General features: G+C 34.3%; 1 protein-coding gene across 16 annotated transcripts in view; it reads left to right on the top strand.

The window, feature by feature from the left end:
- The window catches only part of LOC125672262 (single-stranded DNA-binding protein 3-like), a 61,545-nt gene that overhangs the window by 16,203 nt on the left and 34,442 nt on the right, over positions 1-10,900 (top strand). For all 16 annotated transcript variants that reach the window (XM_048908467.2, XM_048908466.2, XM_048908462.2 and 13 more), the window contains exon 6: positions 2,889-2,930. In XM_048908467.2, the coding sequence (XP_048764424.2) occupies positions 2,889-2,930 (42 nt within the window). The remainder of the gene's footprint in view (positions 1-2,888; positions 2,931-10,900) is intronic.

Below are 10,900 nucleotides of genomic sequence, written 5' to 3'. Positions count from 1 at the left end.
AAGATTTGTTTGCAGTATGGCTGACTTGTTGGTTGTTGTATCTTGTTTAACGTCCCACTCGAGAATTTTTCACTCATATGGAGTCGTCACCATTGCCAGTGAAGGGCTGCAAAATTTAGGCCTATGCTCGGTGCTTACAGCCTTTGATCAGGGAAAAATCTTTATTGTGTCTCACCTTCTGTGACATGAAACCTCAGTTTTTGCAGTCTCATCCAAAGGACCATCCCATTTAGTTGCGTCTTATGACAAGAAAGGGATACTATGGACCTATTTTAACCTGGATCCCTGCTGACTTGCTACCTTAACTTAGTCTATCCTTTTCTTTAAAAAACCAATACAAGACTTGTAATAACTTTGCATGCAAAATCATTCACACTTATGATGATAGGAACTGTTGCAGGAAAGTTTTATTTGCCATAATTTGGTTAGTATCAACAAATAGCTTGCACATGCAGCCTCAGTTTACAAAGTGCATAGGTTGTTTTGACCTTGACATATTCAGTGGGGAAACACAAAGTTGACAGTTTCATACAAGTATGCATGCATAGTATAAACTGATATTTTCGAGTCCTAAGAGATCTGTACTGAACCCGTGCCAGACAATCTGTAGGAGCTTCCTCACTTAAGTAAGAACACCTGCCTCAGTAAAGTTGATTTATAAGGTGGGGGGAAGGTCAAGGACAGGTTTGAAAGTAGTCTGAACTGTAGTTCATTTGTAGAAGGAATCTTATGTATGGATTCAAAATGTGATGAAATTTGGGTCAAACATGAGTGACAATCTGGCAAATATTTTGAGAAATAATTAATATTATTACAAGAAACAGTAATTATTCCATAGAATAGATTGCTTTATAAATCGCCATTCCCCCCAATACTGGTCAGCAGAGAGACTTGAGACCTGACAAGTTATCTTCCAAGTAAAATTATTTGGTCAAAGAGTGAAGAGCCTCTGCATTCTGTAGGTGAACAATTGTAAAGAAACCTTATCACACTTACAATTACACTATTTTGAGTTTTAAAAAAAGTATTAATATTCTTTACATTGAAGAAGTAGATACATAGTTTTGCTTAGGGTGCTTTGGAAACTGATAAGTTTCAAGTAGAGTGGGTACTTTTGGATTTCTGAACATTCTGTCACTTATAGGATATTTTTTTTTTTTTAGATGTGTGCATTTTAGGGGGGGAATAATACGTTGAAACTGTCAATATTGTCTTTGTAGCAGTATTTACAGGTTGTAGTGTTAGTGATGTATTCTTGATTGAGGAAAAAAGTGGTAGCAGAGACTAAGGCTAAAAATCAATAGGCGGCTGTAAACCTGCTGAAAGCGTGTATGTGCAGGAGGCCTATGGTGCTGGAAGGGATAGCAATTCATGTTTTTTTCCCTTAAGATTTTGTCAGTTTAAATGCTGAGGTTTTATAGAGTTGGGTTATTTGTACTTATTGGGTTGTGTACAGCCTTACTTGTTCTTGACTTGCAGATGGATTCATACATGTAATACACAAGCAGGCAGGAAAACATCTTATTTTGTCTTTTTTTTTTTTTTGGTCATGATATATGGTAGGATGTGTCCTTGTAGCTAAGATGATTTTCAGTCAGGCTTCAATAATATAATGAGAATGGTTATAGATGTTTACTTTGTATCACATACTCTATTACCTTGTTTTTTTGTTGAATACTTTTTTTTAAATGATTGTCTTGTGGTAATTACCTCTTCACATCTGGCAGGAATTCCACCTTCTTACCCACATACATTAGTCATTCCTTCATATATATGTGTATATGACAAAAATATGAATTGTGTATATCGTAAAGAAGGTAGACAGATTTAAACTCAGAGAGGAGTGTCTTCAATTATTATTGTTTTTGAAACAATAGAGAGATGTTTCACAATGATTGATGAAATACAACAGTCTTGAATATACACATCTTCATGGCTTATACTATCATTAATACTTTTCTTAAGAAACATGCACCAGTTCAGGAATCTTTTCCTAATAGTGAGGTTAAAACATGTAACATTTAATTGACAATATTTTGGACAAATCTTATAAATATATTCAACAGTTTACACTGTTTTAGTTCAGATTTAAAGGGAGAAATATTGATTTAACATGGGTCATGTGTAGGCGTCTAGCCAGTGAGGAGCGGAAAGCAGACGACTTTGCAGAGGGTTTACAGTATTCATGTTAAACTCAATGAATTATATCCACAACACTGTATACCTGGTTTTCTTTGCAAGAATTGTCTTATATTTAGAACCAAATGTTCCCTTGTAGGCCTTTGCTACGAACTTTCAAATTGGAAGGAATATGCATTTTTTCTCTCCTTTGAATGTGAAGGTTGAATTTCCAGACCTCAGTAAAAATGCTGGAGGGATGCCTATGCATGTGTACAGTCACGTTATAACGTGCTTACTAGTGCGTGGTGGTGTAGCAATGGGGCAGTTCATGAACTGTAACTATGTAAAAAAAAAAAAAAAAAAAAAAACCCAATAAAGATCGAGGAGGGAAAGAACCGCAACAATTTTACATATTTACCTACAGCCTTTAGCATTTTATGACTACACTTTTAAAATTTGGGGGGGAATGTACATCATATTTTTCTGGTTTGTTCCACAAAATTTTGATCATTTGATATTGAATTGCATGTATTGTAGTTGAGATTTTGGATTTTTACTGCCTTGATCGTTTTGATGACTAATAATTTAAAATCAATGCTATGACATCATTAATTAAATAAAAATCAATTTTGGAAATATTTTATGGAACCATGATTTTATAGAAAGATGTATTGCTTTGCTACTTTGAATGGTTTTCTCAGTTAAATTTTGTATTAGAATGATTCACCCAATGATCTTGTACTAATTGTGTGTCCTTTTTTTTCCAGGGCTTTGTAAATTCAGGGTACGGGGTAAATGGTATAGCACATGTAAGTATTCACAAAGTTTTGTTTTTGGTTTGACACCTCCTCCCCCTTCTGTTAAGATGCCTACCAAGCTCTAGTGAGGCACATGGCACCTCTCCCCCCTCCCCCTTGTATCTTGTCTGTATGATGGAGATTTCATTTACTCTAAGTATCATATAAAACAAGATGACTTTGAAGGCCTGAAATATTGAAAGGACACGCCCCTTTGCATACTCTGTGTTCAGTTATATACAAGATGGCAGGGGCTGTTTATTATTTTATTCTGCTAGACAGCAGACATGACTGCCAATCTGTCAAAAATCCACAGATACTACCCCAAAGACTGAGATTTCATTTCTTTCAAGTCCTAGAAGTTACTAATCCAAGTTGATGAAGCTTTAGTTGAATAAAGATTTGACTAGAGTAGTGTTCTTGTGTTGTATAGATGCATGTTTGTTTTCACTGAGTGCAGTTTAATTTCCCAGTTTTTCTTGGAGAAAACCAAAATGTGCTTGAATTCTATGTATAAGCACTAAATTTTGTATTTAACCTGCTACTGAGCTTCACAGAACGAGGTAACTAGTGTGTGTATATAAGTGTGTGTGACTGTTGCACACACACACACATACACACCACACACACAAACACACACTGCTACACAGTAACTAGTTAGAGTGTGTATATAAGTGTGTATGACTGTTGCACACACACACGCTGCTACACAGTAACTAGTTAGAGTGTGCATATAAGTGTGTGTGACTGTTGCACACACAAACACACACTGCTACACAGTAACTAGTTAGAGTGTGCATATAAGTGTGTGTGACTGTTGCACACACTGCTACACAGTAACTAGTTAGAGTGTGTATATAAGTGTGTGTGACTGTTGCACACACACACTGCTACACAGTAACTAGTTAGAGTGTGCATATAAGTGTGTGTGACTGTTGCACACACAAACACACTGTTACTGAATCACACATTACCGTCTCACCTTGCTAATGAGTAGCAAGGTGGGCTGAGAAAGAACCTGCTGATGTTAAGTTCAGAAGATTAAAGGTTGAGATCCTGAATAGGCGTGTGATTGAGTATCATTTGATTCTTTAGCTTTGTGCTTGTTACAGAGTTACTAAACAGAAATAAGCCTATTGATTTTGGGATCAAAGGCCAAGGTCTTTAGTTACCAGTATCATTTGATAGAAAATAATTTCATCACTATATTTCAAACAAACTTTGAAAATTTTGCATTTGAAAGAAAGGTTGCAAGAGGTGTAGATATAGGGCTAAAGTTTAAGGTCATTGGTAGAAGGGACAGAGGTTGTGTGTGTATGTAATACCACTGAACTTTAGATGCTCTACAAGCCACATTTCTTGCTTAATACTTCCTATTACCAGCTCGTCGGAGTTATCGCACTTTGATGACTCTTTCGCGTCATTGAACAAGTCTCGCGAGCAAGTGCGAGATTACCGGGACATAAGCAAAACGTTGATAGCCCCTCCCCCTTATAAATATATATATATTTTTTAAAAAAACATGGTGTCATGGTAAAATAGGCATTAGTCAAGTTACATTTTTAAAAAATCTAACACTAATATATAAGACTAATGTGTTTTTGAACGCCATCACATTTTTTTCAAAAATCGATGTTTTCTATCCGAATTCCAGCGACATGTAATTTTTGAAATAGCTTAGATGAAGTTCGGAAACATAACAGTTGTTTTAATTAGTGTTATAAACATCTCAAAATAAAAAAAAATTGGAGTTTGACAGATGAGTAATTTATTTTCAAATATTGGAAAGGGGGGGGGGTACATGTAAAACTTATACGGTACCAATTTATACTTACAAAGTCCATGCCATATGAACCTGCGCTAATTGTCTGACAGAATAACTTTAAAAGCATATGAATCTCATCATTTACAAGAAGATTTCGTTATGTTGGATGTGCATAGGTTTTTTCCTTTACAGTTCTTCTTGCAGTTGATACTTTATATGGTCAAATTTAGCAAATTCAGTTCCTATGCTCCCTCACATAGTTTAATAAGTTTGTCTTTTTTCTTGTTAAAATAATTAATTTCTTTTAACTTTAGAATTTTGATCAGTGTTGTGTTTTGCAGTTGATTATAATTCGTATTCAATGCCATATTTGTTTACGTTGTCCCGGTAGCATGACTTTACGCGCCTTTAATTTGAAGAGTTCCACTGATGGAAATCAAAAGTATTGATTTGATTCTTCACATGTAGCTTTATTATCAAGAGAGGAAGGACAGACCCTATTGATTTGGGGGTGTGGGTCAAAGGTCAAGGTCACCATGGGACTTAATAGAAAAACCTTTTGGACACTCTACAAGCCACTTATATATATTTTTTTGCTCGATTGATTTGATACTTCTTATGTAGCTTTGTTATCAAGAGAGAAAGAACCCTGTTGGTTTTAAGGTCAAAAGGTCAAGTTCACTACAGGACTTCATAGAAAAAAACTTGCATTTACTGATTGCCTTCATTGTGAGGGGATGCCCTGCATTACAGAGCTCTTCTTGGATAGATGAAGCATATTATACTGTATATTTTTGCTTATTGTGAATTTTAAGGTCAAGTGGTCTTAGATGAATGTTGTTCAATACATTCTTTAAATAAAATGTGGTTTCATTTCAAATATAATAGAGTACATTACTTGGTGATGAAATGATTGTCGATCGTTTTTGGCTCTTCGATTCTATTTTTCATAATCAATTGTCGTCTGTACACTAATTAATATCTAATCCGAGATTTATCTGACTGTTAATCCCGCTTTTATATCGAGACATGTGCGGGGGAGAGTCAGAGTGGACTCCACATTGAAAAGTGGGAATTCAGTGATACCAGCTAGTGTGTATGCTGCACATATCCATAAAACTAAATAGAAATAACCCCAAAAATAATAAGTATTTATTAACTACATGTAAATACCGATTATATCAATCATTGATCAATACAGTTCTTCTGATTATGACTGATTATTGATTATGAAATTTTTCTGATTTTTAAACACTAGTATTACTTATTCATTCATTCATTTTATTCGCTCAAACCACAATGGAAATGGTACATGAGGTACAATACAGAAATTTCATTGTCAGGTAAACACTTGAAACAAAAGCAATAGATGGCAGTGTGAAAAGCTTGTTAATCTAATCTAAAAGTCCCAAGGTTGTAGTCATCACTTTATTCATTTGGCCACTGGAGCAAAACTAACGTGGACTTAGAGGTCAAAGATGAAGGTTACAGTTCTATGAAATAACAAATGTGAGGAACATATCTTATTGAGCATTATTGTCATAGTTGCAATATAAGTGGAATAAGACAATTGATTTGATTTAGAAATAGACTCAAGGCTGTAGTGAATAATATATAGGTTTCTGCAGTCTTGCCACAATAGTCCATGTTTAAAGATTACTGAGAGACTGTACTTTTGAATAGTTCCATGCTGAGTCAGATGGGATGGTTTGCCTTGTATTCAGAATAAAATGCAATAAACAGACTTTACATGTGCTGAAGTAGGGTTCTGTAGATTATTGCAAGAGAATTTTGACACCACCATGCCAATATATATACAAACATAGTCACTTACGATAAAATTCCAAGGATTTGTCAGGCTGATTTTGGTGGAAATGGGTCTTTTTGGGTCCAGAAATGTGAATAGGAATGAACACTCGTACAAAAATATCAGTGTTATTCAAAGTATATAATATATTTAAGGCATTTACTTTGGTCGAACTCTAAATGAAGGGCCCTTTTTGCCTATTAACTTTCGACACTTGTGCTTTTGTGAAAGTTTAATGTATCAAAGAAGCCCAACACATCTCAGTAGTTATTCTCAATATCGTCTAGTAAATGTGTAAGACTCCAAAATGTGACATCTTAAAGATTATATTGTCTTGCTAGGTTTGTTATTTGGATATAGAAGTTAGTATTTTAAAAATTAAATTGGATTAAAATTGATAAATTGCATTAGTTCTGATGTTGTAAATTCCAAACCTCTGTAAAACTTACGAGACAAATGATGTGAAACTGCATTAGGCATGATCGTTTTATATGAAATAAAATTAGATGTAGTCTTACTTTAAAGCTTTAACATTTTAAAACATTTATGTCGACATAAAAAGACTGTTGTCAGTCGTGAACGTTTGCGATTGTGGATGTTGTTGTTTATGTTTATGTGTTTGAATTCTGAAGTAAGGTGTACCCATCTCCCATCTTAATTGTCACCAGCTAACTTTCTTTGTGGACTCCATCCTGTTGTGCTCCTCCCATTGTTGGAAGGTGAACACGATTTAATATAGGTCCCTATGACACACTAGGAAAAGAGGTTAAAAAATTTCACATTCACAAATAAGTTTTTTTCACCTGTATTTCTGATTTCTTGTATTTTGTGTCTCTGTGAAGAGAGTATTAGAAGTATGGATCAAGGTCATAGTGTTTGTCTTACGCATGAAGACATGTGCTTGTCTGGTGACACTCTTGCATTAGAGATAGAAGTCAGAACACGGGTGATGCAGCACAAATAGATTTCTAATACAGATAAATGTAAATCTATTCAATTTTCTTCTGGCAAGATGTTTTTGTCAGTGATGTTCAACACCAATAAAGTGTGTTTTGCTCACATAGAAGAACTTGTGTTGTCTCATAACCTAGAGTTGCAGTTTTCTCAGCCGTAAAGTCAAGGTCACTGCTCCTGCATTTTTGTTTGTTTTTGTTGTTGTTTTTTTCATTCCAAAGCCCAAAGTTTCTAGGTCTTTCCAAGCATTGAATTTTTTCTTCTTCATGTTTTTACGAGAGATGTTCGCTAGTGGAAAATCATTGAAGTTTTCAAAAAAAAAAACTTGACTTAACCCTTATGGGACTGTGACTGTGTAAAGTAGGAGGTAGAAACACTTATGGGACTGTGACTTTGTAAAGTAAGAGGTAGATTTATACACAGGTGTACTTAATTTCTGTATATAACATATCTATTGAAAGTTTCATATAGTACGTAGCCCGTAGTTCTTTCTCTTTTAGAATTTCACAGTGATTTTTATGCTATAATAATGTAAGTAATCCCCCCCCCTCCTTTCTGTTTTATTTGTATTTATTTCAATTATCAGAGCCAAGTTGCATTTGGTCAAACCATTTTTAAAAAAATTTTTTTATATACATGTATACATATGGTACATTTCAGGTAGCTGTTACAGACTTTCCTCAGGTTTTTATCATATTGGTCATGTAAAAAACATTTTCATAAATCAGTATGTTAGTGTGGTCTAGAGGGTAGCAATGAAGTTGACCAGTGGTGACAGTGAAATTCTTGAGCTTGTTTTGTTTGGAAGAAGACTCCCCATTATTGATGCTACAATAGCTGAAGGCCTATTGAAAGGTGGTGACAGAGGTTTTAAACGTTAGGATACATAATCAGGATTGCTGTCTGAGTAAATGTAGGTCAGCGATTCCTGTGACAAAAGGGGGTACAAGTGTATATTCTCTAAGCAAACATAGTCAGTGATTTTGCAACATGGAAATGAATTTAAAAAATCTATTGTATCTGTAATCTAGTTCTGCTGTTTTCCTATAACTGTTTGATTTGTCACGGTTGTTGTTTACAGGGTCGAAAAATCTTCCAAGAGTAAACAAGGGTCGAAACAAGGAAAGAGACATAAAACATGTATTTTTGTCATATCTGATATACGACATTAGATGTCATAATCATTTCTGTCCATAGGACAATGCTGGAATTTTTGTCTAGGAATCACATGTTGAATAAGGAAAGTGAGACAACTCTACCAGGAATATGTTTTTCCCTCAATAAAATTTTGTAGAAAAGAAAGTGATGAATCTTCACAGGTACACTGATAATACAGGTATCAGTTTTTGAATAATTGACTGAGCTTTGCATAGATAAACACTGGTTGGTGGGTCTTGGGGCAAGCCACTGTATTCCTGCAAGTGACGCGTGTGTAAATTCCACCCCGGTCTGTTTGTTTAGTGAGATATATTGATTTTTAATGACAAATCTCCAGATACAGTGTAGCATTTTAGAAACATGCCATCCATACAGCCAGAATTCTTTATGCATTTACCAATTTTTGTGATTTATTTATTTATTAAAGTTACAATGTTTTAGAGAACGTGCCATTGAGATAATATTTTCAAGTTTTATATTTATGCATAAGCTGGTGGCAGTAAATAGCTTGAACTTTCTTATTGATTGTCTATCTGATATAAACAACTATCCTTTTGCCATGGAGATGTGGAAGAGATTCTACATAAACATGTTGACATTCTGCAAGTGCCCGATCTGTGCTGGAGTTGGGTCACTCCCAATCAATATTGGTGGCTGTTGTTTTCAGAGTACTTCCTCCCCTTCTTTTTGAAATACTATCTATTGATTGGATGATTGACAGCAGAGATTAACATTAGCTGTGACATTTCCCCATCCTGTCTGCAGTACAAGACTATTATAAGCATGCTAAATCGTACTGTCTGAATAATGCTGTGGCTCTCAACAGGTATATTTCAGTATGAAAGGTGTTCTAAAAGCATTGAACAGAATTCTTGTTTCCACTACTTTCAGTTTGCTATATTGTGTAGCTGAACTTTAGTAACATTTTCAACATCGATAGATAGACCACAATGGCACAAAGTAATTCATTTGCTAAAGGGGATTAAAATTTTGCTCTATTGAAGGTTCTTTAAAGGGAAATAATTACGGTAAATTGTGTTGAAACCATTTGGTGAGAAATCACGAAACTTTCTTGAGGAATTTATTTAGTGTAGGTTATATTGTTCTTCTTTTAAATCATAAACTTGGGGACCAGGATGTGACCACAATAGCATATTTTGCTTGAAATCTTCAGAAGACAAGGGTAATGTTGATTCAATTGATACCAAACATTTACAGAAAATACAATTTTCACATTTTCTCAAGCCGTACCTCGTTTTTGACAAGGCAAGGCTGCAACATATGGGTCCAAAGTATGATTAGAGGAATCCAAAATTTATTGGATCCATTTCTCAGTAAGATTCAGTTGATTATTGAGGCCTATATAGGACCTCTTGGTAAACAGCTGATTTGAAGACAAGAATTTATTTATACTAACACTTCAGTAGTGGTACTTGGTTGGAATACAAGTTTTATGTTAATTTTATGGACCATACTGAATAACTTGGGGTCCACTAAATTGGAGTTGGCCACATCCTTCACCTCAGGGTGTTGGTCTCCATTTGTTGTATTGTATTAAGATATGAAGGTATTTAACGTGTAACGATCATATTTCATATGATAAATGGATGTTGTTATTTTTGTAATCGTGGGATCATTTTGGAGGGTTTAGTATCAAATAAGAATAATCCACCCTAGGAATTGACAACATTTTGATTGTGGCTTGATTTATATTGCCTTTAATTTTATTTTGAAGTCTATGGAAAGAGCATGTTTTATTAAAATATTTTTAAAGAGAAATTGTTTTTTACTTTAGTGCAAATCTTTCAGTAAGAATTTACAGAGATTCAACATCAACCTGTTGACATGCTTGATTTATTTTTATAATAAATGAAGACCAAATACATAACTTGTAAAGATTATTATTACTAAAGCAATAGGGTTCGAATTGACGACTCAAATCCCTCTTTATAAAAATATGAAATGAAAATAATCATTTACAAGATATTTTTAAGAAGTTGGTTTTCCCTATTTTTGTCAAGACTGATAACTCTTCCAAAAGGTTTCAAGTGCAAAAAGGATCAACCTCTCGTGTGAATTTGATCCATTTCACTTTCATCAGTTGTTTCACAATAAGCATTCAAAATGTTCAATCTTATCTTTTTTCGTTATACGTTGAACACCTTAAAACTGTCAGGTTATCTTGTCATAAAGCTGATGCATTATATGATTTTGTTTGATAAGGCTAATCAGTGTCCTTTTGAAACAGTAAAGATACACACAATTTAGATTTTTTTTTTTTTGCTGTCATAAATTGTT

This window comes from Ostrea edulis, chromosome 4 (assembly GCF_947568905.1).
Source record: "Ostrea edulis chromosome 4, xbOstEdul1.1, whole genome shotgun sequence".
NCBI lineage: Eukaryota > Metazoa > Mollusca > Bivalvia > Ostreida > Ostreidae > Ostrea > Ostrea edulis.
Note: the sequence above shows the minus strand (reverse complement) of the source record. Positions and strands in the feature narration are given on the sequence as shown.